This window comes from Temnothorax nylanderi, unplaced genomic scaffold (assembly GCF_030848795.1).
Source record: "Temnothorax nylanderi isolate EJ_2023f unplaced genomic scaffold, tnyl_v1.0 TNYL_tig0122_pilon, whole genome shotgun sequence".
NCBI classification, from domain to species: Eukaryota; Metazoa; Arthropoda; class Insecta; order Hymenoptera; family Formicidae; genus Temnothorax; species Temnothorax nylanderi.
In genome coordinates this window covers 523,754-551,153 of record NW_027249184.1, presented here as the reverse complement: position 1 = coordinate 551,153, position 27,400 = coordinate 523,754, and the positions used below count along the sequence as shown (strand labels likewise).

The following is a 27,400-nucleotide window of genomic DNA, read 5'->3' as shown; positions in this document are numbered from 1 at the left end:
ACTCGGCTGGGTGACTCACTTTCACCTCCCTGACGCGTTCCTAGCGCGGCTTCGAGATCGGCCCTCCGGTTTGCGAATTCGGGTTCCGCCGGTCGGATCGTCTCGAAACTCGGCTGGGTGACTCCCTTTCACCTCCCTGACACGTTCCTAGCGCGGCTTCGCGATCGGACTTCCGGTTCGTGGATTCGGGTTCCGCCGGTCGGATCGACTCGAAACTCGGCTGGGTGACTCACTTTCACCATCCTGACGCGTTCCTAGAGCGGCTTCGCGATCGGCCCTCCGGTTCGCGAATTCGGGTTCCGCCGGTCGGATCGACTCGAAACTCGGCTGAGTGACTCACTTTCACCACCCTGACGCGTTCCTAGCGCGGCTTCGCGATCGGCCCTACGGTTCGCGAATTCGGGTTCCGCCGGTCGGATCGACTCGAAACTCGGCTGGGTGACTCACTTTGACCTCCCTGACGCGTTCCTAGCGCGGCTTCGCGATCGGCCCTCCGGTTCGCGAATTCGGGTTCCGCCGGTCGGAACGACTCGAAACTCGGCTGGGTGACTCACTTTCATCTCCCTGACGCGTTCCTAGCGCGGCTTCGAGATCGGCCCTCCGGTTCGCGAATTCGGGTTCCGCCGGTCGGATCGTCTCGATACTCGGCTGGGTGACTCACTTTGACCATCCTGACGCGTTCCTAGCGCGGCTTCGCGATCGGACTTACGGCTTGCGGTTTCGGGTTCCGCCGGTCGGATCGACTCGAAACTCGGCTGGGTGACTCACTTTGACCTCCCTGACGCGTTCCTAGCGCGGCTTCGAGATCGGCCCTCCGTTTCGCGAATTCGGGTTCCGCCGGTCGGATCGACCCGAAACTCGGCTGGGTGTCTCACTTTCACCTCCCTGACGCGTTCCTAGCGCGGCTTCGCGATCGGCCCTCCGGTTCGCGAATTCGGGTTCCGCCGGTCGGATCGACTCGAAACTCGGCTGGGTGACTCACTTTCACCTCCCTGACGCGTTCCTAGCGCGGCTTCGCGATCGGCCCTCCGGTTCGCGAATTCGGGTTCCGCCGGTCGGATCGTCTCGATACTCGGCTGGGTGACTCACTTTTACCTCCCTGACGCGTTCCTAGCGCGGCTTCGCGATCGGCCCTCCGGTTCGCGAATTCGGGTTCCGCTGGTCGGATCGACTCGAAACTCGGCTGGGATACTCATTTTCACCTCCCTGACGCATTCCTAGAGCGGCTTCGCGATCGGCCTTCCGGTTCGCGAATTCGGGTTCCGCCGGTCGGATCGACTCGAAACTCGGCTGGGATACTCACTTTCACCTCCCTGACGCATTCCTAGAGCGGCTTCGCGATCGGACTTCCGGTTTGCGAATTCGGGTTTCGCCGGTCGGATCGACTCGAAACTCGGCTGGGTGACTCACTTTCACCTCCCTGACGCGTTCCTAAAGCGGTTTCGCGATCGGCCCTCCGGTTCGCGAATTCGGGTTCCGCCGGTCGGATCGACTCGAAACTCGGCTGGGTTGCTCACTTTCACCTCCCTGACTCGTTCCTAGAGCGGCTTCGCGATCGGACTTCCGGTTCGCGGATTCGGGTTCCGCCGGTCGGATCGACTCGAAACTCGGCTGGGTTGCTCACTTTCACCTCCCTGACTCGTTCCTAGAGCGGCTTCGCGATCGACCCACCGGTTCGCGGATTCGGGTTCCGCCGGTCGGATCGACTCAAAACTCAGCTGGGTGACTCACTTTCACCTCCCTGACGCGTTCCTAAAGCGGCTTCGCGTTCGGCCCTCCGGTTCGCTAATTCGGGTTCCGCCGGTCGGATCGTCTCGATACTCGGCTGGGTGACTCACTTTAACCATCCTGACGCGTTCCTAGCGCGGCTTCGCGATCGGACTTCCGGTTCGCGGATTCGGGTTCCGCCGGTCGGATCGACTCGAAACTCGGCTGGGTTGCTCACTTTCACCTCCCTGACTCGTTCCTAGAGCGGCTTCGCGATCGGCCCACCGGTTCGCGGATTCGGGTTCCGCCGGTCGGATCGACTCGAAACTCGGCTGGGTTGCTCACTTTCACCACCCTGACGCGTTCCTAGAGCGGCTTCGCGATCGGACTTCCAGTTCGCGGATTCGGGTTCCGCCGGTCGGATCGACTCGAAACTCGGCTGGGTTGCTCACTTTCACCTCCCTGACTCGTTCCTAGAGCGGCTTCGCGATCGGCCCTCCGGTTCGCGGATTCGGGTTCCGCCGGTCGGATTGACTCGAAACTCGGCTGGGTTAAGGCTGATTTATAGAGGCCGTAACCGTTAATTTAAGCCGTAATCTTTAAGAAATTGACCAATCACAGTCGATTGTTCTTCTCACATTCAACTGTGATTGGTCAATTTCTTAAAGATTACGGCTTAAATCAACGGTTACGGCCTCTATAAATCAGCCTTTACTCACTTTCACAAAGGTAAAGGTAAAGGTAAAGGTAAAGGTAAAGGTAAAGGTAAAAGAAAAGGAAAAGGAAAAGGAAAAGGAAAAGGAAAAGGAAAAGGAAAAGGAAAAGGAAAAGCCCGATTTCTAGTATCGTGTACACAACGGCTTAACAGAAAGGCTGCAGATTGGCTATCGCATCGGATCGACTCGAAACTCGTCTGGGTGACTCACGTTCACCTCCTTAACGCGTTCCTAGAGCGGCCCCGCGATCGGACTTCCGGTTCGCGGATTCCGCTTCCGCCGGTCGGATCGACTCGAAACTCGGTTGGGTTGCTCACTTTCACCTCCCTGACTCGTTCCTAGAGCGGCTTCGCGATCGGCCCACCGGTTCGCGGATTCGGGTTCCGCCGGTCGGATCGACTCGAAACTCGGCTGGGTGACTCACTTTCACCTCCCTGACGCGTTCCAAAAGCGGCTTCGCGATCGGCCCTCCGGTTCGCGAATTCGGGTTCCGCCGGTCGGATCGACTCGAAACTCGGTTGGGTTACTCACTTTGACCATCCTGACGCGTTCCTAGCGCGGCTTCGCGATCGGACTTTCGGTTCGCGGATTCGGGTTCCGCCGGTCGGATCGACTCGAAACTCGGCTGGGTTGCTCACTTTCACCACCCTGACGCGTTCCTAGAGCGGCTTCGCGATCGGCCCACCGGTTCGCGGATTCGGGTTCCGCCGGTCGGATCGACTCGAAACTCGGCTGGGTTGCTCACTTTCACCTCCCTGACGCGTTCCTAGAGCGGCCGATGGATTAAACGCACGCCGGAGGATGGCCGGTGGATTAAACGCACCCCGAAGGATGGCCGATGGATTATACGATCCCGGAGGATGGCTGGTGGATGGCCGATGGATTAAACGCACGCCGGAGGATGACCGGTGGTTTAAACGCACCCCGGATGATGGCCGATGGATTATACGAACCCGGAGGATGGCTGGTGGATGGCCGATGGATTAAACGCACGCCGGAGGATGGCCGATGGATTAAACGCACGCAGGAGGAAGGCCGGTGGATTAAACGCACGCCGGAGGATAGCCGGTGGATTAAACGCACGCCGGAGGATGGCCGGTGGATTAAACGCTCGCCGGAGGATAACTGGTGGATCAAACGCACGCCGGAGAATGGCCGGTGGATTAAACGCACGCCGGAGGATGGCCGATGTATCAAACGCACGCCGGATGATGGCTGGTGGATGGCCGGTGGATTAAACGCACCCCGGAGGATGGCCGATGGATTATACGAACCCGGAGGATGGCTGGTGGATGGCCGATGGATTAAACGCACGCCGGAGGATGGCCGGTGGATTAAACGCACCCCGGAGGATGGCCGATGGATTATACGAACCCGGAGGATGGCTGGTGGATGGCCGATGGATTAAACGCACGCCGGAGGATGGCCGGTGGATTAAACGCACCCCGGAGGATGGCCGGTGGATTAAACGCACGCCGGAGAATGGCTGGTGGATGGCCGATGGATTCAACGCACGCCGGAGGGTGGCCGGTGGATTAAACGCACGCCGGAGGATGGCCGATGGATTAAACGCACGCCGGAGGATGGCCGGTGGATGAAACGCACCCCGGAGGATGGCCGATGAATTATACGAACCCGGAGGATGGCTGGTGGATGGCCGATGGATTAAACGCACGCCGGAGGATGGCCGGTGGATTAAACGCACCCCAGAGGATGGCCGGTGGATTAAACGCACGCCGGAGGATGGCCGGTGGATTAAACGCACGCCGGAGGATGGCCCATGGATTAAACGCACGCCGGAGAATGGCCGGAGGATTGAACGCACGCCGGATGGCCGGTGGATTAAACGCACGCCGGAGAATGGCCCATGGATTAAACGCACGCCGGAGGATGGCCTACTGGTAGCCCTGTAAAATGACTCGAAATTTGTCGATTTGGAGGAAATAATTTGAACAGGGCTGAAACTTTGTAAACAGGCTTGTTTTAGAGTACTATTTAACATATTAAAAGTCCCCATGTGTAGATGCTACGTTGCGGGCAGGGGAGGGTCCAAAAGGTCCAAAAAACCAGTTTTTCGCAAATAACTCGGAAAATATCAACTTTACGGAAATTTATGTTGATATAAAAATTGTAGCTTACAAAATTCCGCACAATTTCGTTTTTAATTCAAGTCTGTACGACCAAATGGAGCAGAGATAGAATTTTTTTCAAAATTTGGAGGAAATAATACTGACTAGGCTGAAACTTTGTAAACATGCTTGTTTTAGGGTACTATTTAACATATTAAAAGTCCTCATGTGTAGACGCTACGTTGCGGGCAGGGGAGGGTCCAAAAGGTCCAAAAAACCAGTTTTTCGCAAATAACTCGGAAAATATCAACTTTACGGAAATATATGTTGATATAAAAATTGTAGCTTACAAAATTCCGCACAATTTCGTTTTTTATTCAAGTCTGTACGACCAAAATGGAGCAGAGATAGAATTTTTTTCAAAATTTGGAGGAAATAATACTAACTATTCTGAAACTTTGTAAACAGGCCTGTTTTAGGGTACTATTTAACATATTAAAAGTCCCCATGTGTAGACGCTACGTTGTGGGCAGGGGAGGGTCCAAATGTCCAAAAAACCAGTTTTTCGCAAATAACTCGGAAAATATCAACTTTACAGAAATTTATGTCGATATAAAAATTGTAGCTTACAAAATTCCGCACAATTTCATTTTTTATTCAAGTCTGAACGACCAAATGGAGCAGAGATAGAATTTTTTTAAACACAGGTAATTTTGCGTCGCAACGAAAACGCGTACGCGCGTCGCGCATTTTTCGCTAATATCTCGAAAATGGACTTTCGAATCGCGGTTAACGCGTACGCGCGTTGCGCATTTTTCGCTAATATCTCGAAAATGGATTCTCGAATCGAGGCAAAACTACCGGTGTTTAAAAAAATTCTATAGACGATTAAAAGATATTTTCAAAATAATAGGCTTGTTCGGTTTAGCTGAACTTTTTGCACGGCTCGTCTTTCCTCTTTTTCTTTTCACGTTGGAGAGAAGAAGAAAAAATATGAACCGTGCAAGAAGTTCAGCTAAAACGAACAGGCCTAATGTAACGTACATACTTTACAATACTAAATACAGAAATAATTCCGCGCTGTGAAATTAATGCCTGCGCGCATGAAGGAAATAATTCCACGCTGCGAAATTAATGCCTGCGCACATGAAGGAAATAATTGCGTAAAGTTATAATTTGTTATTTTTTAAATGTTATATGTAATATTTTGTATATAATTAACTTCAGTAAAATAAATTTTTCTTTTTAAGCATTAATACAAGTTGAGCCGGAGAACGTCCTTAAAGATAGGTATTTTTCAGGAATTTTTTATAGAGGAACGAAGAAAGCGAATAACGTTAAACTTTACATGTTCTTTTAATCTTATTTTAAGAATATATTTTTATTTTTTAAGTAAGAAAAATGTTCTTCTTTTTTATGTTATATCCTGATCACTAAAAGACGTAAATGAAAGACGAAGTAAATGATTCTAGCTGTTCTAGATATCAGAAACATAAAAACCAAAAACTTTCTTATTGAAAATAAGTGATGGCTATCGTCTGAACTAGAATAAACATTGTTTATTAGTTTTTTCTTTTAATAAAATACTAATAAAATTTTGAAAAGTTTTATTTTTGATAAAAAGGCCGCCCAGAATGGAAATATTGATTTAGTTCTAGTTCAGACGATAGCCACGCTACAGTAAGTTACTACAAAATCCCGTTTACGCGAAGGAATTATTGATACAACAATATCGATGCACTATAATTATATATTTACAATTGCGTTTACACAAAATAATTACAATTCTTCCCTGCATACTTACAACTGTAATCGCGATACAATTTAAACGTATTTTACGCTATCTGTGAAACTCGTATCTGGCTCATTACTGCAAATCTTAATCATTTTACAATTGTGGCTATAAACTTGTTCCGATTCGAATATACATATATTTCGACGTCTTATGAGTGATTACGGCCAGTATAGTTTGTTCTTTTATTTAAAACCGTCTCAAGTATGTGCAATCTTAAAACGTTATCAACCAATCGCAGAGACGTATTAGTATCTTAAGACATTACTTAAGACGGTCTTAAATAATAATATATACTTAAGAACGAACTATGAATACAAGCCTTATGAATGTTTCCAAATTACATATAACTACCCCGATAGGAAAATTGTGCAAATATTGTACAATAATTGCATCATTCAATTGAGAGAAATTTCACGCAATTATTGTGCTAAGATGATTCCTTCACGGAGAGAATTTTATATTAAATTTTACTATGCTGCCGCACCAACTGCGGACCATCGAGACGCCACAAGTTTAAATGCTATGAACATAGCATTTAATGCTACGATCATAGCATTTAATGCTATAATTATAGCATTGAATGCTATGTTCGTAGCATTTAAACTTGTGGCGTCTCGATGGTCCGCAGTTGGTGCGGTAGCATAGTAAAATATAATATAAAATTCTCTCCGTGTTATAACACAGCGTTCTTGCCGGCATAAAATTTCTAAATATTTGCACAAAAATTGAGAAATTTAATTTTAAGTTTAAATGTTGCAAAATTATTTCGATATTTAGAAGCAAAATCACTCCAGCAAACACCGATATATAACAGTTACATATACATTGCATATACTGTTCGTCATATTTTACGTACCAAAAAAGATGCTATTTATCAGCGACTCAGCAAACAGAGAATATGCTACGTAATACAGGAGTACATATGTATAATAAAACTGACATATTTTTTAATTAAATCCACAATTATTTCGCAATTTCTTTCCAAATTTAATTTTGCAAATATTCCGCTAAGGTAATTCCTCATAACGCTGCTATTTTGCTGAAATACTATTTAGAAATAAATTGTGCAAATATTCATCGATATTTGCGCAAAGGTCTAAACTATCTACTAATATATTGTAGCAAATATTGAGATAATTGCAGCATTCCCAATTTCATCCAGATTTCGTCATATAATGTTATAAATCTTTTCCTATCGGGGTAAGCATTGTGCAAAAAAAAACAAGTGTGCATGTAATCTCAAACAAAGAGTATCAAACCCTGTCCTTTCGCGCGACCTATATACATGTGAATAATAATTTCCGTTCTTACAATTGGTAGAACAATTGGCGAAAGTACATATTTTGCATCGATATTAATCCAATATATCTTATGTACGATATTAAACTCTAGATCAGCGAGTACCGTGAGCATATGACAATTTTTACATAAAGTATCAATGTACGAGATATAAACTACATATGTACGCTTAATCACGGGAACTAACGTTGTACGGTATGTTATATATGTATATAGCACAATGTCCAATTGTAGCGTGTCTCGTATGCGTTATTTAAAATTTCACGATAAAGATACGGCGTTTTATTACACTTATTAAAATGCGTAAAAAACAAACGCAATTATGATACATTTTAGTTTTAAAACATCTTTGATAATAGTTGCTTTCCATTTACATCAAAACTCAGATAAATCTCACTTCTGTCTTTCTTCAACATGAATGTTGAAGCAACTATTGTCTTCGATGTGTTACGCTATCTTACAACTATTATGTTCTCGACAAGAACACGATTTAGAAAGCATTAGCATTTTGCAAAATCTGATTCGATGTTTGTAAAAATTAGCGATCCCTATTTAACGTTTCACTACCGATAAATAATGAAGTCACTTTTATAGATCTGAGAGATCTTTGACATATAACGAATGAAAGGAGCTATTCTCTCGGATATTTTGCCATCATCCGTACTTTTTTTTATACTTCGTTTTCACCAAGGTGCTCTCGTCTTCATTGTGCCTTTATCGTACGTACAGTGTATAAGAACAATTCGAAATTTGTGGCACGTCCTCACTAACGACTTATCGCTATCGTATTATGATATAATTTTGATAAATCTCTCTTGTGGAATATTAGTAACTTTTCTCTTTTTTTTTTTCTTGGTAACAGTGGACCAGCACTGTCGAGTCGTGATACGAAGGAAGCGAAAGATGGAAAAAATTTTTTAGACATCCGTTGGAAATATGCAAGTATGTAAGCAAAATTTGTTTTATCTAACACAATAAAACTTTCAGAGAAATTTACACTGCGGTATTACGTATTCCCATTAGAGCGTATTAATTTGAAATTGACAGATATCAGTTGTTTTTAAACTTTTACGTGCACGATTTCAAGAGAAAAATCCTTGTCATTTATATACATACATACATAAACATATATATATATATATATATATATATATAAATCGTTTAAAACTATTTACATGCACACACGCGCACGCGTACCCACAAAGATTAAGTAGTGCTTGTACCTGGCATAAAAATACCGTTAAGGAAAAAGTTTGTACGCAATTCTGGTATTTCTCGTTCGAGACAGCGGCGAAAGGAGGCAAGGGAACGCATTCGCGCATTAAAATACGCTCGTACATACATAATTTTCTCGATTACTGCTACGTAGATTCGAATGTAATGTAATGTAACGTTACATTACGTTACGTTACATTATGCAAGTGCGGATGCCGGTAGGGAACTGTGCTTCGGTTTTGTCTTGTTTAAAAAAACCTTTATACACCCATTGAAATCGGCGCTTACGAGAACGTGGCCCCCGCAGCCCTTAGTGCGTTGCTCGACGACAGGATCAACGGGAATGACACTTCTGTTGCAACTATCCACGCCTCCCTCCTCCTTGCTCTCCCATTGTTCTCTCGCTTCGATTTGCTTGATAATACTGTCTGGATTCGGTGCAAACACGGCACACGTTACTACGGCGTTATGCGCCTTTATACCCTCCCAGAAATCATTTCGATCCCTACGAACGCTAGAAAATTTGGAATAATCGTGATGGGTCTTCCAGATATAAATGCACTGATTTTCAGAACCGCTAACTATATATTGCCCGTCTGGGCTGAAACTCGCTTTAATTTGACTACTGACGTTGACATATCCCTTGTATTTGCACGACAAGTTTAAGTCTCTCAGATCGTACAGACGAATGCGACTGTCGTTCGATGTAACCAATATCTTGTCTTCTCCCGGCATAGGCTCGATTCCACTGATCTTGCGACCGGTGGAATTTTTCCCCCTTGTCGATCGGACGTGTATCTGAGTATGGTACTTTAATTGATCGGTATTGTAAAATATGCAACGACCATCGTACGACCCTACGACCGCGAATTTCCCATTTTGACAAAAGTTGGCCGCGGTAATCAACTTTGTTTGTCCGTCCACTTCGTTCCATACCGCGACCTTTTTATCCGGAATATTCCATAGGCGTAATTTGCCGTCCAGAGATCCCGAGAGAAAATATCGATCGTCTCGCGGATGGAATACTATGGCGGTGACAAAGTCGATGTGTTGAAAGCAACATAGGCATTCCTTGCGGGATATGTGCCAAAGCCGTACAGTTTTGTCCATCGACGAGGATAAAACGAAATAGTTTTTCGACCACGAGACGTCGAGCAAGTCCGAGGTATGGCCGGTATATGTGCAAAAGGGCTTTGGCATGAACGGACTTTTCGTTCCTTCTATCTCACTGAAGGCACTAGCCACGATGTTGGGATCTTCCATGGATTGCTGCGAGACTAAAGATTCCTGTGAAGGAGTAGGACTGACTTTCTCCGCGTTATACTTGGTTCGCATGTCCTGAAAATACGTAAAGGCGTCTCGCAGAACCCAGATTCGTAGAACGCGATCTTGTCCCGCGGTGGCCAACAGTCGGCCGCAGGCTGAAAACTTCATGCACCAGACCGGTCCTACGTGTTCCCCGCCAAGATCTTGAACGTGCTGCAGACAACCGAACTCGTACGGACCTTTGTGGCTGTTCGATGCCTTCAATTTTATGTACCGTTGTTCACCGGGATAAACTTCGTCCACTATGTCCATGACGTCTTCTTTATGTCTCGCGTGCGACACTTCTTGCGCGATAGATTTGGCTTTGTTCATGGTCTTTTTTACAGTCGATCCTAGAAATCGTTTCAACTTCTGCGTCCGCTTACGAACTCTGTCTACGGATACATCTTCGTCCGGGGGTATGCTAGACATTTTACTATCTACGCTTTCTTCATCGCTCTCTTTTTCCTTCTCCAGACTAGAATTGCTCATGTATTTAGATTTAGTGAGTCTCATAATGTGTAATGACAAAGGATTGATACACTGCGGTAATTTATCTTCCGCTATACTTAATGGCACCTGTTCCCCCGTGTCTAAATTCGTTACGGGCACTTGTTCCAGAATTTCCTGCAACAACGGATGGCACTTGAGAAAATATCGTTCCATTAATATTTTTAATATGAGAATCAAGTATCCGCGTTTAGAATAATCGATCGACAAACCATATCGGTAAGACGCTTGCCGGAATCCGTCCTAGTCCTTACAAACATATTTAATTGCTTAACCATATCTTGATCACCGGCAGATTTGCGCCTTTCTTTGGAACCCTGTGGACTCACGCCCGAGAGCTTATGCGGACCTAGAGAATAACGGCCGATACTGTTGCTCGACGCCGATCCTAACGGACTACTAGACTTTTCGCTCGATCGACTAAGCAGTTCTGCTTTCATTCTTTCTACCCTTTCTAGTTCCTCGGTAGACGGACCTTCCGCTTTCAATTTATCTTCATCCTAACAAAAAAACGACATATGTATACATACGTGTGTGGGGGGGGAGGGTGTGGATGTGGGTATACGTATGTGTATGTATATCTATCTGGAAAAGAATCGACGTTACGAGCAAATTTTTTTTTAATGGGAAACATCCAACAAAATTACTTTCTAATTTGCAAACGAAAAGACGAGAAGAGTATTTACTTGCGGCTTAACGACGTATTGGCCTTTCGTCGCGGATCGGATATCGAGAGAGTGCTCGAATTCTCTAGTTATTGATTCTATAGTACTCGCTGGACTTGGAAGCGGCGACGCGGGAACAAGTACCTCTGCGGAAGGCTGAAATTAATTGCGTAGATCAAGTTACACATCTACGTATTGGACTGTTAACGTACTGTTAACAAAAAGATGTTGGCGATGAATCTTACAGCGACATCACCCCCCGATGTACTTGTCTTTGTTTTCTTTTTACGACGTGGTGGAGCAACGGGTATCGCACCAGGCATCGCAACATCTTCCACTGATTTTCCGTTATTCTTTGTACTAGCGATGACATCAGGTTCTTGAAGCATAACAGTCTTATCACTTTGCGAGTGAGAAGCATAATTGGATCTACCGTTAACAGAGGATTCCTGCGGGACATCCCCTGATAACGTAAGGACGCTGGAAGACTGGGACACCTTACCGGAGGTTGTGTCCTCGTCTTTGCTTGGAATACTAGCAACGGAGGACATCTGACCTTCGCGGGTAAGGGCGGCAGGAGGAGGGCACTGGGATATACCGGATACAAGTACGCCAGAAGCGTTATCCGCGACTCCCGCCAGAATTCGGCCCACTCGCCCTAAAGAGGTCATACTTTGTAAGCTAAGAGTGTCATGTTCTATAATTCTGAACGGATGGGTCGTTTTTGAAGGAGTAGGATAAACACCCTCGATGGAAGATGTCTGACTATCCGGAGGAGAACTGTTAATCGGAATATCGTCGTCTTCCGTTTGCATGCGTTGTCGAAGCTCGCGAAATCTTCTTCTGCCTACAATTTTGTCTGTGGTGGATTCTCTGCCATCCTCGGCCTGTAAAAAAAAATATATATATAGGTACATATTTGTGTGTGTGTATAATATTAAAATTTGCCTTCCCTCTAAAGGATGTATTTCACTTTATATGAAATATCGTAAGGTTATATGAAAGATGTACGCGTGTCTCAAATTAAGTTTATTCCGATATCAAAAAATAATAAGCAACATATATTTCCTGTTTTGTAATTTTTCTAGAAAATCCAACGTGATATACAATGGATACAATCGTGGAACATTTACGCGCGAGTACTATTATGACGAAATACTCACAAGTTTTTCTTTATTTTGCTCAGAATCCGCAGACACGCGGCTCTTTGGTTCGATAATCGGTTTTGGTTCGGCAGGCCTTACAAAGACACGATCGTCCTCCTGTTTGCAAACTTGTAGCGCTTTCGCATTCTGATTTTCGGCACCGGTAGAATCGCGCTGTTTAACTTTTCTACGAATAAAAAAAGAAAAAATTTAATATAATTAAATTGGAAAGTTAAGGCTCTGTTGGACGGTCCACTCTATTCGGACCGTCTTCAGCATTTAACAAGGTTTAAACAATGTTAGCGATGCCGAAGATGGTCCAAATAGGGACCAAAACGTACGTTAATATTCAATAAAGAAGAATGAGCGTTGCTAAAGAATAAATGTTTCTCGCACGGTCAACAGCGATTGGCTCTTAATTAGCCTGTTTTCCTTTACGTGTTAATATAATTAATTGTAAATTGTCTTATTATTATATTTTAATTACTTATACATAGCGTGTTTAATCGCAAGCTTTATATAATCATAGCTGTGTGACAAATCCATGGACATAAAGTTTAAGGCAATTGGATAATAAATGCGATACATTGGCGATTTATAATATATTTCTACAAGTTGATGCGTCGTGACTCACGACTTTGCTACGCGCGAGATGTCAGTCATTCAAGTATTTGCGATTCGTGACATAATCCACGCAGCGCGCGGAGTCAGCGGTGATCGGGGATGGGACGGAGGCGACAATTACCGCGACGCGCGATGAAACGACTCGTCCTCCGCGTCGAAAAACTCCTCGGAATCGCTGCTACCCGACATTGTCGTCCGCGGAGAATAATAGGCGAGAGCAGCCTCGTCCTCGCACGCATTGGAATCGTCGGCGCACGTCACGCGCGTCGCTGAGCCGCGAAGAAAAAGACCGGAGCTGGGTAGGAGCGATCGCGCGAACGTAAACTGCACGGAGACATGTTTCGATTTGCAGCTTGCAGCTCCAACACAACACACAGTTACACCAGGTTCAATCAGGTTACCCTGGTTAGCGATCACTGGTTATTCTGTTATTACAATAGGATGGATGCCATGGATGGCTCGCTAACGCCCACGAGTGCCAATACCGCTAACCGCTAGTGACTAATAAAGCCCTATAGTTTTACTAAAGGTGCCTACTGATGGACGCGGCAATGACCGCGTTCAGCGGACCAAGCCGCTGAGTAGCAGTCGAACGTGATTGGCTCTTACTTTTAGAACCAACCAATCAACGCAGAGTGTTGATAAGACGGCACTCAACAGTTGTGTCTGATGAACGCGGCCAATGGGCGCGTTCAGCGGAACAAACCTCTCAGTAGCAATCGAACGTGATTGGCTTTTAGGCTGAAGTCACATGGCATGTATTTTCCGCGTAACGCGTAACCGCGTAACCAATTAGAAGCGTTTCACATTTTCAGTTACGCATATTCGCGCTTCTGATTGGTTACGCGATACGCGTTACGCGGAAAATATCAGTCAAAGGCTGCGTTCGGGGAGCGCGCTATTAGCGCTATTTGCTTATTCTATCCTTGTTCTACACTTGATGAGCGATAAAGATAGAATGATGCAATAGCGCTAATGGCCTAGTTTACACCAATCTCTTGATACGCGTATCAAATAGTATATTTGAACTGATCAGCCAATAATCAGACTTATTTACTAGTTATTTACTATTTAATACGCGTATCAAGTGATCGGTGTAAACTAGGCCAATAGCGCGCTCCCCGAACGCAGCCCATGTGACCGCATCCTTAAGGTGCGATTTCACGATGACGCTCGACGCTGGATTCGAGCGTCAAACAGCGCCAAAAAGCTAAACTGTGTTTAGCTTTGACACTCGACGCTCGAATTCAGCCAATCCAGTGGTTAGGTTATATTTCGCGTCCCTCTGAATCTATCACGTGACCAGATTTGACGCTCGAATCCAGCGTCGAGCGTCATCGTGAAATCGCACCTTTAAGCTGGATTCAGACAGGACGCGTCAAGCGTCAAGCAGCGAGCAGCAACCAATCAGCGAGGCGATATTTTCTACGCCACTGCTGATATCACCTCGCTGATTGGGTTGCTGCTCGCTGCTTGACGCTTGACGCGTCCTGTCTGAATCCGAAGCTTTACTTTTAGACCCAACAAATCAACATAGCGTGTTGATAAGACGACACTCAACAGTTATGTCTGCTGAACGCGGCCAATGCCAATCACCGTCTTGCTTTTCCGTTCTACTTCCGAAAGTAGTATACTACGGAAAGGTAGATGGTGATTGGTTACCGCGATGCCGCGCGGCAAGCGCGTCCTGTGGGCAGAAACCATAACGGTAAGGTTTCAAACCAATCGCGTTGCTCGATTCGGCCGTCTGTAACCGTAGAAGTAAGAATCGTGCAACACGATTGGTCGAAACCTTACTGTTACGTTTTGCGAAAATGTGTGTGCCCTACTTAAGGTGGAAGCACATAAAATTGCAGGAGCCATGAGCAGAATGCAGAAGCCATATGCGCATGCGCTATGGTGTCTGCATTCTGCCCATGGCTTCTGAATTTTCAATCTACATAAACTATGCTTATGTATTTTTTTGTGTAGATTGAAAATTCAGAAGCCATGGGCAGAATGCAGACACCATAGCGCATGCGCATATGGCTTCTGCATTCCGCTCATGGCTCCTGCAATTTTATAACTGCGGCGTAAATTGGGCCGTGTAAACGTACTCATTGATCCCGAGGTGAAAATTATAAAAGTGAGGAAAATCACCGGAGCACCTACACAATTTCATTGGTCAAAATCTAGTAAATCTGTTCACTTTTGTTTTCACCTCGTTTCAAGATCCATATACAATCGATAGAATTCTAGGCTGCGGTCAACTTGACGCTACAAATGCTTTGAAGCGTTCTTCTTCTCTTTCTTTCAATGAAGAAGTCAAGTTGACCGCAGCCGTAAAAGAAAGAAAATAGAAACGGAAAGAGAACGCTAGGGTTTTCTTTCACGAGAAATCGATACGCTCGGTAGTTGACACCACTGCCGATACTGGCTCGGCGCTGCCCAATACTACCTCGGCGTCATGGAAAAGAGTCGCGCGATTGGCGCACGGGAAATTCGCAGCCCCAAACTCGTGCAGGCGCCCGCTCTTCAGCATGCCTGTCGCAAAGGAGCCGAACCGTCACACAAAAGCAAGATGGAGGATCTCACAGTCGAAGTATGCGGCGAAAACGGAGCGTATTATAAGGTTCGTTCTGTGAAAAGTATAAAAAAAAGCGGGCGGAGGCCTCGGGCGGTCGATAAGCCGAGCCGCGAGCCGCGGTGCGGCCGTAATCTCGCGGTACGGAAGCCCGTACTTCGCGAATGCACGGCCCTCAAATGTTCGCGAGGTAACGCGGCTTCCTTCGACGCCATGTCTCGTTTGACAGGGCGTGATTTTTCCTCGGCTCGCGTCGTCGTGCATTTGCGCGAACGGCACCATCGCGCCAAGCCCCGAAAGCTTCGTTGGCGATATCCCGAATTCACGCCACGCGGACCCGTAGACGCTCATGGTTGCCCACCCCGCGATCTTCTTCCACCTCACCCGTCTTCCCCCTTCGCTCCGACGAGTCGCGATTTTACATTCGACTGCCCTGCGCTACCCGCTACACTCCTACGATGATTCCTACAAAGACAACTTACTACATGATTCGTGTATAACTTTTTTCCTTTTTTTAGGCCTTTGTCACCGATGTCTTTGACGACGAAGTTTTGGTAACTTTCGAAAATGAGTAAGTTTCCCTCTTGAATCGTCACGTTTGACAAGAACGTGTATTTTTTTTTCCCTTGCAATTCGATGCCATGTTTTGTACCAACGTCATATCGCGTCTTTAGAGGCTGTGTTAGATACCTTTATCTTTACCCTTACTTTTTGATTTATCCATATAATTTATGTTATCCATTGCTCTCTTGTTTCTCACTGTGGAATGCTAGAAATTCACTCACACGATTCGACAAATCCTACACAGTTTTATTTCACATTTCTTGATATGGACTAACATGATATTTTGTATTTTGTAATTTTACATGCATGTATACTGATACTTCTGGGTAGCGATCATGTAACTGTTTCCCTAAAGCGAAAACATGAAAAGTGAAAAGTCATATAACTATCTCTTTCTATTGGAGTTGAAAAGATACATGATCGCGCCCCTGATATTTACAACTATATAATATTCGTTGACCGTGCGAAATTATTATCAACTTACTCATCTTCTTTTTCTTCTTCTTCTTCTGTACGCATTAATCAAATATATCAACGGAAAAGATATAGAGACGCGCATGAAAAAAAGTAGAATGGGAAACTTTCCTAATTACAAAAATCGTAATAATTGTAAAATGTTGAAAAATTTATCGTTAAAAATGATGTTACGGAGTGTGCAAAAAAAACAAGACATGGCATTTGTGCTTCATGTACAATGTATAAATAATCTACAATTTTGTGTGTGTATGTGTGTGTAGTGGTAAATATTGTAGAATAACTTGGTTGCATATTGTTTAAATATAGGTGTACACGCGTACACCTTTCTTTCTGCTTCACATATATTATAATATTTACCAGAGAAATTGCTCTTGCAACATGTATAGATACTATATGCCAAACGTATAATATACGCGTAATGGTATAACTTGAGCTAATCAAATGTCGAACGCACATTCCAGCTGGCAACCCGAATCGAAATTCCCATTTGCTCAAGTCCGTCTACCTCCGAAAGATGGTTCCAAGGCAGAATTTCAGGAGAACCAGGAGATTGAAGTATTCTCTAGATCTAACGATCAAGAAGCGTGGGGCTGGTGGAAAGCGCTTATCAAGGTAGGAAAAGTAATGCATTGGCAAATGGCGACGAGTACAAATATAGTGCCTATGCTAATATCTCACATATATACTTGTGTGAAAATATATCAAAGTTTCACGCGTACATATGTACTCGCGCTAACGCGATTGTCAAAAGCATAAGCGTTATATTAGATTCTCCCTTTCTTTTCTGCTGTTCCAACTCTTTCTGTATTAAATTTTTTAATTATATGATTCTTTAGATGAGTAAAGGAGGTTTTCAAGTAGTTGAATACTTGGGATGGGACTACACGTATACCGAAATTGTAGCTAGTGAGCGACTGAGAGCCAAAAATCCAAATCCCCCTATTGACAAAAATACATTTCATAAGATCGAAATTGAAGTACCTGAAGAGCTCAGAGAATTGTAAGTAGAAATATTAGTTTTTAAAAGAAAGAAGAAAATAGTAATAATTTGTTATGTACATTTAAGTTATCTATATAGATAGCGAGTTATAGACAACTTTACTCAAAATTTGCTTTGGGTGTTATTCCTTATATAAAGCAGAAGGAAGTAATTAAATCAATTGTATTGTATTGCAGCGCAAAGATGGACAATGCACATAAGGAATTTCAAAAAGCGATAGGGGCAGCAGTGTGCCGATATGTGCCTGAACGAGGAGTACTGCTGGCCATCTCCCGTCATGAAAATATACATCGTCACAGTAGCATGCTCCAAGAAATGCACTTTAGAAACTTATCGCAAAAGGTAAATTGGTTTTTATATCGATATATTAGAAAAATTGTTTATATGAGAGAAGTGGTCCCAACAATTTGTTAAGAAACGTTTCTAACGCACGTATGTATGATACGTATGTATATAGACTGTTTAACAAATTGTTGAAGATGCTTTCCTCAAGTATTGAAAATGTATTCTTTTTGCAATTCTTAAGCATCTATACGAGATATCTCAAATATCTCTTTTAAAGAAAAACTTTAATTGTACATTTTGGTTTTTTTTTTCTTTACTTTATATTCCATAGGTTTTGCTATTGAAGAGAACGGAAGAAGCAGCGCGTCAACTTGAGTCCACTAAACTTCAAACAATAGGGGGGTAAGTTATTAATATTTATCAGTTTTTGTAAATAATAAAAAAATCTTGTGAGATTGTTTACCTGCTCTTGTCCATGTACTGTCCTGGTTACCATCCTGTCTGTGGTTTGCATTTACTGGCAGAAAATCAGATCACAAGATTTCTAATCATCAATTGATATGTACGCTTTAGTATCACATAACTTCATGTATACGATTACACAGGCACATCATAAGTAGTGTTTACCATTCATCTTGATTTTTTTTCTTTCTTTCATCTTTGTCACGAATATGTGATATATTATAGATAGAATATTCAATATAAATTTTTAAGGTTTGCATATAACTGTGTTTATTTGAATTTCTTTCTGTTATACGACAGAACAGGTGCAAGTACGAAAAAGATCTCATGTGCACTAAAATTCATTTAATCTTTCCGTTATGGCAGATACCTTTTGCTAAAACAATATTAGATTCAAAGCATGATCATATGCATTGCAGACACAATCATTACTAATTGTTTTATTCCAACATTTATTTTAAGAAGGGAATGCTATATTAAGTTTGCCAACTAAGTATTCCAAAGTAGCTCGTGAATTCTTTCAGTCAAAATATATCAAAGTGTATTATATATGATAAAACTATATAAATATTCTGATCACTCCTTGAATTTATTCTGCCTTTAATCTTTACTCGTAATATTACACATACCGACAGATAGAAGAAATGCTCTAATAGATATATGCACCTCGTAATAAAGAAAAAAATTTATTAGTAGAGACATCCATATCTAAAAAAGGCATATTATATAAAATTACTAGAAATAATTATAACGTAGCGTACAAAATATCCCAAATTTATAGAAAACATTTTGGAGTAGCTGAAGAATCTATGTCCAAAACATCGTACGGCAGATGGGACACGGATATACTCACGCACATATACATTTATTCGGTATATTTTATACATATATATGTCACACACACACACACACACACACACACACACACACACACACACACACACATATATATATATATATATATATACTTGATATATAATATATAATTTGCAGTAAAATTGATCGTTGCGAAAACACTGACGCGTGTGTGTGTGTGTGTGTGTGTGTGTGTGTGTGTGTGTGTGTATGCGTGTGGTGTGTGTGTGCGGTGTGTGCGTAGATGTAATAATCTACAGCTCCCTTTATTATTTTTTTAAGTATCGTAATTCACAATAACAATCTAGCTCGGTATGTATCTTAATAAGGCGGGTACCGTACGTGTGTGCGTGAGCGTGTTCCATGAATGAATAGATGTGTCGGCGTGGATGTAGATGTATGTGTGCGTGCGTATGTGTAAAGAAAAAAATTCGCGATGGAATTTCACGAAAACATTTGTGCAAATAAACTTGAAAGATAAACTTTATATGCAAGTGTCTGCATGCATTAATCAAGAGCAAACAGACAGAATGGCAAGGACATAGGATAGGGCCATCTTATAATGAGTTTTTCACTGAGTTACACCATTCTCATTTCAGCAAATTTAGATCTTCAAACTTTATATATCAGCGTGTCTCAGACTTTGAGGCAGGAGTGAAAACAAATTCAAGGTGAGATCACAGCAGCGTGGTTTAGAATTAAGTTTAGCTTACTGTATGACAAAATACACAATTACATTTTTCGAACGGAAAATGAATCTACACTTTAAACGTGCATGCTTCAGCGTTGTGTAGTATATTCACTGAAATCCATGTGCTTCAAGTTCACTGATATAAGTCAATTATTTATATCTTTCTCCATTATGTGCTGTGTAGTAAGATTTTTGCGTAATTGGTGAGGTAGCCAACAAATATATACGTGTAGCTGTGATCGGTTCCCGATTTCATTTTCTGTTATTTACACATTACGTAGATTCTTAATCTTATTATTTATCTGTTCGCAAGAACGCCGAAACTTCTACCTGCCAATGTTTGAGAAACACTGATATATCCCATATCTTGCACATATATTTATAAATATGGTGGCTCTATCCCATATATTCTTATAAAGATATATACAAGATGCGCATCAAAAATTACGAAAATGTATCAATCAAGTATCAATTGAAAGAATATGCACTTTAGTCGTAGGTAATATCAACGTGTTGTCTTGAAATACTTTATTCGGCATATCCCGATTAATTTTTTTTTTTTTTTACAATGTTATAATCCGATCGCTAATATCATACAGTAGCTTTCTCTCTCTCTCTCTCTCTCTCTCTCTCTCTCTCTCTCTCTCTCTCTCTCTTCGCTCTTCTCCCTCTCCCTCTCATTTTTAAAAAGATAAATCTTGATAATTAAGTATTTTATCTTCTTACCGTATTACGATATGATGACGCGATTATTATTGTATTATAAATAAAAAGTAATTTCAGAATTTTTTATTATTTCGTCTTTTTATAAAATATAAACGTTAGAATACGCGTGCGAGATGGATGGGTGTATGTGTGGGTGTGGATGGGGGTGTGGATGCAGATAGGGGTGTGGATATAGATGTGTGGGGGAGAATGCGTGTGTATGTATGTATGTATGTGTACACACACACAAAACTTATGACGCTACTACAAGTACCGCATACTTAAATTAATGATTGCATGTGACGTATAAATTAACATTTATATATAATATTTTAATTAATTAGACTGTTTTGATCGTAACATGAGAAATTATTTTTAAAATATTTCAACTTATTTCCAAGTGTATGTATTTACGTACGTTGCATGGCTATTGCGTTAGTTGAAAATTTATCGGACACACGTGTGAAAAATTGTCATTTTTACAGATATCAGTCAGCTTCGAGTAACACATTCATTTGTATCTGCCAAAATGCGAGCCATTGACAAAAATTTTATTCCCTTGCGATATAAATATATTTATAGCGTGTTACGACAAAAAATATATTATAAAATAGATAATTATACCTATTTTAGAAACTTCATCTCGAACAAGATTGTGTAAAGAGATGTGCGATGTAAAATTTGCCTCATTTTAGATATACCGATGAATTTAATGTTCGAGAAGATCTGATGGGACTAGCTATCGGTGCTCATGGTGCAAATATTCAACAAGCGCGAAAAGTTGACGGCATTACAAATATAGAGTTGGAAGAAAATTCATGCACATTTAAGATATACGGAGAGGTAATAATAAAAACTATTATCGCTTGTATTATTTCGAAGAGTATTGTTTTTTTTTTTTAAAGTTTACTGACCGCGTATATATGTTGCATTATATTGGGCTGGTATACCGAGCTCATCAGATTTCTTTCTTAATCACAGACGCACGAAGCTGTTAAGAAAGCCCGATCTATGCTGGAATACAGCGAGGAGTCTATACAAGTCCCACGAGTGTTGGTAGGAAAAGTAATTGGGAAAAATGGTCGCATTATCCAAGAGATTGTCGACAAAAGTGGCGTAGTAAGTATATTTTTATCATTAATTAATAGAACATAGAACGAGCCTATATTTTTATAGGATATTACTTTCAGAATTAATATCTCCCTCAGGTAGGGACTCTTCTATCTCAATTAACAGTGTCTAAGAATACATATGACTGATGATATTATATAAGTATAACAATTTTCATTTTCAGTTGATACAGTATGATTTTGTTTAAAAAAAAAGTGTCACAAATTTAGATTTATCTAGATTACATGTAATACTTTACAGATCCTCTACATGTACCGATATATGTTTATCTCTCAGGGTATGTAGCAATCGTCTGAAATTTTTAACACGCGTTTGAAGCATAACAATATCATTATAGGTGCTCTCTTTTGCAACATACGCAGACATACGTCAGATCGTTAACGACGGGTCATATTTGAGAATTCTATATAGTCAAAATTAATATAGCATTCAATTGAAAATGGAAGTTATAATTTATGAGGGATTAGGTTATATATGACATATACCTTGTCTGTTCTCGGTAGATAACAACTGGCTCGAGTGGGAATATACATATTGATAAAGTAAGTATGTCATTTCCTATTGTTTGTGATTTTATTCCATTCAGTTTAGTCAATCATTCATATATATATGTATATATATACACACACATATATATATATATATATAGATATATATATATATATACATATATATATATATACATATATTCATATGGAAGCACTCGCAAATCTTACATGAACCACTCGGGCCAGTTCCTTTAAATTGTAACTTAAAAAAATAATGTACTTTGTTCATATAATCAGGCCTATATTCATGTTTCACATTTAGCACTAAATGTGACTGTCTCATTCTGAATGCTATTTATCTATATCGAATGTAAAAAAGTTGCATTCAGCGTTATCACAGACTGATAATCACACGGCCGCATTTGACGCTAAATGTGCATTGTGTATATGGACCTTAATGTACATGTGCATCGTAAACAGTACACTGGATGCATAAGTCATTCCATGTCCATGCATTTGTTTTTTGTCGTCAATTATGTTTGAAATGAATATCATTTCAAAATTTTATACTCTTGCAATCTACTTGAGTTGTTGAAAACTTGTTAATAATTGGATATAATATATGACATGGCATTTACTTGTATCATAAATAACAAGAACATTTTGTGATGAAAACTTTTCAATGCAATAGTACATTGAATATGTATATTATGCATGGGGATTCAGATAAATTTAATGTACGAGTATTTTTCTTCCTTTTTCTTTTGTTTCTTTTTTTCCCCTTTGTTTCGCTTTGTTTTGTTGTTTCGTTTTACACAGAGATTATAAATGTCTCTTATCGACGAGAAATGTTTTTTTCGCGTATGTACAAGATACAACTTGTTGTAACTGGTTATAGAACAAAAAATTTATTTCTGCAGCAATACATATCCTGAAATTGTTATTATTTGAAAAGAGAAAGAAAAAAAATGAGACCTCTAAATTTCTTCACGGTTATATATATTCTAAAAGAAAGACTTGATCGCGTAAATACACAGTATACAATTGCCACATATTTGATACAATGATATATATATATATATATTTGATTGCGATATATATCATCTAAAAGATGTTATTTGTGAAAAAGGTAGAAGTATCGAGAAATTATTTTTTCAAAATCGATTTCTTTTGGGGATATAAAGGGTGTAAAGAATATTTAAGCAAATTTTCGCAGACTGATCGACAAGTCTATTGATGGAAATGACAAACGCCAGTGACTGAAAACTGATGGTATGGATATGAAATACGATTTTAAGCGTCTCATACTAATAATATGTATTACTAAGTGCGTTGAAAGCGCAATTTTAATAACTACGCATTTCAGGTAAGAGTAAAAATAGAAGGAGACAACGAACCTCAACCAACGATCCCACGAGAAGAGGGTCAGGTGCCCTTCGTCTTCGTTGGCACTGTCGAAAGCATCGCCAATGCCAAAGTTCTGTTGGAATATCATTTGGCACATTTAAAGGTATAACTATACGTCGATGCTCTCCATCCCCCTCGATCCTCGAAAAATATCTCTATAAAAATATATATGAAACCGATATCGCGCACAGAATTTAATCGTATGATTATCGTGTGATTTATACCGTAGGAAGTGGAGCAACTCCGGCAAGAAAAATTGGAAATTGATCAACAACTGCGAAGTATGCATGGATCGACTACGGGACCGATGCCCAGCTTTCCTCCCGCGAGACGAGGAATGGTTGCGGGACCCGAAGAGGGTATCAGCGGTCGTGGCGGTCGCGGTGGCCAATCTCGAGGACGCGGTTCTCGGGGTAGAGCTCCTACCAGACACAATGCCGGTAATGTTATAAAACCCTACAAGCGCGACGTATGGAATTGAGGGAACGGCATCCGATGCGCCTTGTTTGTCTCGATTCTGATTAGCTTTTTTTCGGGCATATCTGACAAGTTGGTTAATTGGAAGATACGAGATGCGAGTAAAAATATTGCAACTGCCTACATGTATCGGAAATCTAACGATTGGCCATATTGGTCCTTTAGGATTACGTAGAGATACTTTGGACGGCAGTGAAGATCGCGTTCGGGATTTACCGCCGAGAGGTGGTCATCAGGGAGGTGCCGGTAATTCAGGGTATATGAGTGGCAGACAAGGTCGTCCTCCAACTCAGCGTAGAGATCGTAGAGACGAACGTCGTCGTACTACCGATGACGAAGACACTGTTTTAGACAGCCAAGACGTTTCGAGCATTGATAGAGGTAATAATAATACTTATTGGTTGCGCGCGTGCGTGTACGCGTGTGCGTGTATACGCGTGTGAAAGACACGTGTTTATAACAATCCCCCATAACCGTTTCGTCCTAAAGACCCGAGCAACGTGTGACGTATCGGAATGCTTTGAGATTAGCATGTGTGACGTGGAGCAAACTCTTGTGACCATCTAACACTAATGTTATCGTCAAATTTACATAAATATGTATTCTATTGCATGCTACTAACGTATGCGGTGCAGCTTTCGCTATCTGTGGTCAAGTATCCGTTAAAGTGTCAATTGCGAGTCCGACGGATGGTCACAATGGTTTGTGTATGTATAGAGTCAGTATCGAGTGTGGAGGGAGGACCTAAAGGAATAAGGCGAAGACGACTAAGGCGCTCGCGGCAACGAAGCTCAACGCCAACGAGTGCTAGCCAGACAGGTAGGCGCCTATCCTCTCGCCTCCGTCATAGTATCGAGCTCGCGTCGTCATCTCTTTAGGACGATCGGTTATATATATATCTATATATACATATATACGAAGAGGCAGTCTTATATACTCGTTTTACCACGGTCTTGCTCGATCGGTAGGCTGACGCGCGCACACACTTGTATATGTATATGAAAACATTCAGAGTTAATCTATATACATTTGTTTAGGCAGTAATGCCGGCCCGTGCGACCAATCGACCATGAATAGCAAGGAAGGAACACCCGCGAACGACGTATCCATGTCGAACAACAGTTCGCAGGGACCTAAAGGCCAAAGAGAACATCGGTCTCGTCCTCCTCGTATGCAGCAGAGCAATAAGCCTAAAGAAGCTCTGGTTAATGGTACCAGTGGCTAAGCAACTACGTTGCGTTGTCGCCAATCGCCAATCGCTACTAACGTTGCTACGTTACACCTGATGAGAGCTATTAACTCCCAGCACGTAACATGACGCATACCGACGCAAGGACTACACGATTATGGAACGCGACATGATTAGTCTACGCTCGTTGTTAAGACTGTTTGCTACCGACATAAGAATACGACAGTTGTTTAAGAAATCGTCATTCTCCTTAAACACATTTAAGGACACATAATATTAATATCCATGCATGGTTTAGTTTAATGATGGTAATTACACTGTCATGTTTGATATACGGATACATTCATTGGGAGAGATAGAGGAGTAGCATTTGGTAAAAAGGATTCCCTGATTGTGAAACTGTGCCTCATTTTTATACCAAGCTCCTAACTTGTGTGGCAGTGCTTTGGATGTACCGTATGGTACACCTTGGTCACTCGTCAAGCGTTTAACGATCCAATATTAGGCTGGATAACGCGCGCGGCTCGTACGTCAATTATCGCTCTGGATAGGATTTTCATCTAGATATGTCGCTCAGTACTTACGCAATATATACAAAATTCGGTATTCGCAGTGTGATGTTCCGGTATCGTTCCGATATCGAGTTTATTTAATTTAGCTTAATAGAGTCTTAATCCAATGGGCAAATTATTCAACATACTTTTCACGAATGTTCCGTATTGAGGTAAAATATGTATCGTTGCTTTGATACTTTATCACTTTATTATACTCGACCCGCGCGATCTCGTCGATTACTCTGATACGCGCTATCGGATGTGATTACGGAAAACCGACAAACGAATGCGACATAACTAAGATGCAACTCGATGCGGTACAAGGAAAATGGATTTCCGTTGTTATTTAATCGTAACAATGGTAGGGCGGCAGCTCCGAGAAATTCCAGGTTCGAAGGCGAATTCCCAATGATGTTCCTTTCTATTTACTTGAGGAAATTGAGTTTTTGATTTACAATTATTAGTAGAGTTGATTGAACAACACTAGATTTTTACGTTTCAAAGAAAGAGTGTTGATTAATAGCATCGTGATGATGGCGAAAATGACTTGTTCGAATCTAACACGGTCAGATGTGCGCAAGGAGTCGGTTTTCAATTTCCGAATACACTTTTCACGTAATTTAGCGTCTTTCTTTCTTTTTTTCTCTTTTCTTTCCTTTTCTTTTAATTATTATATACATATATTTTTTTTTTACTTTTACTACAGTCTAAGCATACTATATCAAACTTTAGGATTCGATATCGAGTTTTTTTCCGGCATTGTTTCGCATGATTTAAAAAGAAAGTAAACGTATACTTAGTAATACCAATGTATGATGTGCCAGAGAGAAGGAATGATACATGTTTTATGATATCTAGCTAAAGTGCAGACTTAGCGCATACCTTTATTACTATAATACTACTTAGTCGAAATGTGGATGTCTGAACAAATAAACTAGCTTTACTATACTAAGCTATAAAATAGATATGATCAATTGTTTTAAATTGATTATCAACATTTATTAAAAATCAGTTATCAATTTAAAACAGTTGTTTCTTCTTCCGGATATGACAACAACTAATCGGACGTGTCTCGTGAATTTTGCAAAAACACATGGCGGTTGATGCAATATATCGACACCTAACAAAACAGCTGTCATTTTATCTGAATATTCTTATGGCAGCCAAAAAACTGAGATATCCCCCAACTTGCTTGTTTCAGATACATTTGTATTGATTGCAATTTGTGCATAATTTAAGAATAAAACATTTCTGTACATAGACTGGCAATTGGTACGATGAACCTTGAATTTCCTTTAATATAAACGTAAAATTGTAGGAATAGTATCTCTTCCCTCCCCCTCTCTCTCTCCCTCTGCCTCCCTCGCTCACTTAATAATTACTTACGCACGCGGGGGTATACCCAAGTAGTTAGATTGAATTATTTCAATTAAACTTGTTTAATTTTACATTCTATTTGATTAAATCTAATTAATTTAATAAATAAAACGCTTGTTAGTAAA

General features: G+C 41.5%; 2 protein-coding genes across 8 annotated transcripts; one reads left to right on the top strand and one right to left on the bottom strand.

The window, feature by feature from the left end:
• Nucleotides 1–6,224: 6,224 nt before the first annotated feature.
• LOC139776547 (WD repeat-containing protein 44) lies at nt 6,225–13,522 on the bottom strand. Of its 2 annotated transcripts, XM_071713281.1 has the most exons (7): nt 13,172–13,522; nt 12,445–12,613; nt 11,784–12,168; nt 11,527–11,660; nt 11,303–11,437; nt 10,829–11,116; nt 6,225–10,733 (listed from the first exon to the last, which is right to left on the bottom strand). In XM_071713281.1, exons 1-7 carry the CDS (start codon nt 13,237–13,239, stop codon nt 9,000–9,002), a joined length of 2,913 nt encoding a protein of 970 aa, XP_071569382.1. In that variant the 5' UTR covers nt 13,240–13,522; the 3' UTR covers nt 6,225–8,999. The 2 variants fall into 2 exon arrangements, with proteins under 2 accessions (XP_071569382.1, XP_071569381.1); XM_071713280.1 differs by having other exon boundaries at nt 11,527–12,168.
• A 1,987-nt stretch (nt 13,523–15,509) lies between these two features.
• Fmr1 (fragile X messenger ribonucleoprotein 1 homolog) lies at nt 15,510–27,160 on the top strand. 6 transcript variants are annotated; one of them, XM_071713245.1, is made up of 15 exons: nt 15,510–15,661; nt 16,132–16,184; nt 17,116–17,266; nt 17,491–17,654; nt 17,831–17,996; nt 18,271–18,341; nt 19,856–19,927; nt 21,348–21,495; nt 21,634–21,771; nt 22,287–22,325; nt 23,638–23,781; nt 23,908–24,118; nt 24,321–24,536; nt 24,873–24,974; nt 25,193–27,160. In XM_071713245.1, the coding sequence occupies exons 1-15, from the start codon at nt 15,611–15,613 to the stop codon at nt 25,378–25,380; spliced, it is 1,914 nt and encodes a 637-aa protein (XP_071569346.1). In that variant the 5' UTR covers nt 15,510–15,610; the 3' UTR covers nt 25,381–27,160. The 6 variants fall into 6 exon arrangements, with proteins under 6 accessions (XP_071569346.1, XP_071569348.1, XP_071569347.1 ...); XM_071713247.1 differs by lacking the exon at nt 19,856–19,927; XM_071713246.1 differs by lacking the exon at nt 22,287–22,325.
• The last annotated feature ends 240 nt before the right edge of the window (nt 27,161–27,400 follow it).

What these genes read in the sequence shown, in the direction of transcription:
- LOC139776547 (XM_071713280.1), bottom strand. Translation starts at nt 13,239, where the DNA reads ATGTCGGGTAGCAGCGATTCCGAGGAGTTTTTCGACGCGGAGGACGAG. An exon ending in AGCAAAATAAAGAAAAACTT is followed by an intron (nt 12,169 to 12,444) that starts GTGAGTATTTCG and finishes TTTTTTTTACAG; the next exon opens with GCCGAGGATGGCAGAGAATC. An exon ending in AATACGTCGTTAAGCCGCAA is followed by an intron (nt 11,117 to 11,302) that starts GTAAATACTCTT and finishes TTTTTTTGTTAG; the next exon opens with GATGAAGATAAATTGAAAGC.
- Fmr1 (XM_071713245.1), top strand. Translation starts at nt 15,611, where the DNA reads ATGGAGGATCTCACAGTCGAAGTATGCGGCGAAAACGGAGCGTATTAT. An exon ending in GGAGTGAAAACAAATTCAAG is followed by an intron (nt 19,928 to 21,347) that starts GTGAGATCACAG and finishes GCCTCATTTTAG; the next exon opens with ATATACCGATGAATTTAATG. An exon ending in TCCTACCAGACACAATGCCG is followed by an intron (nt 24,119 to 24,320) that starts GTAATGTTATAA and finishes TTGGTCCTTTAG; the next exon opens with GATTACGTAGAGATACTTTG.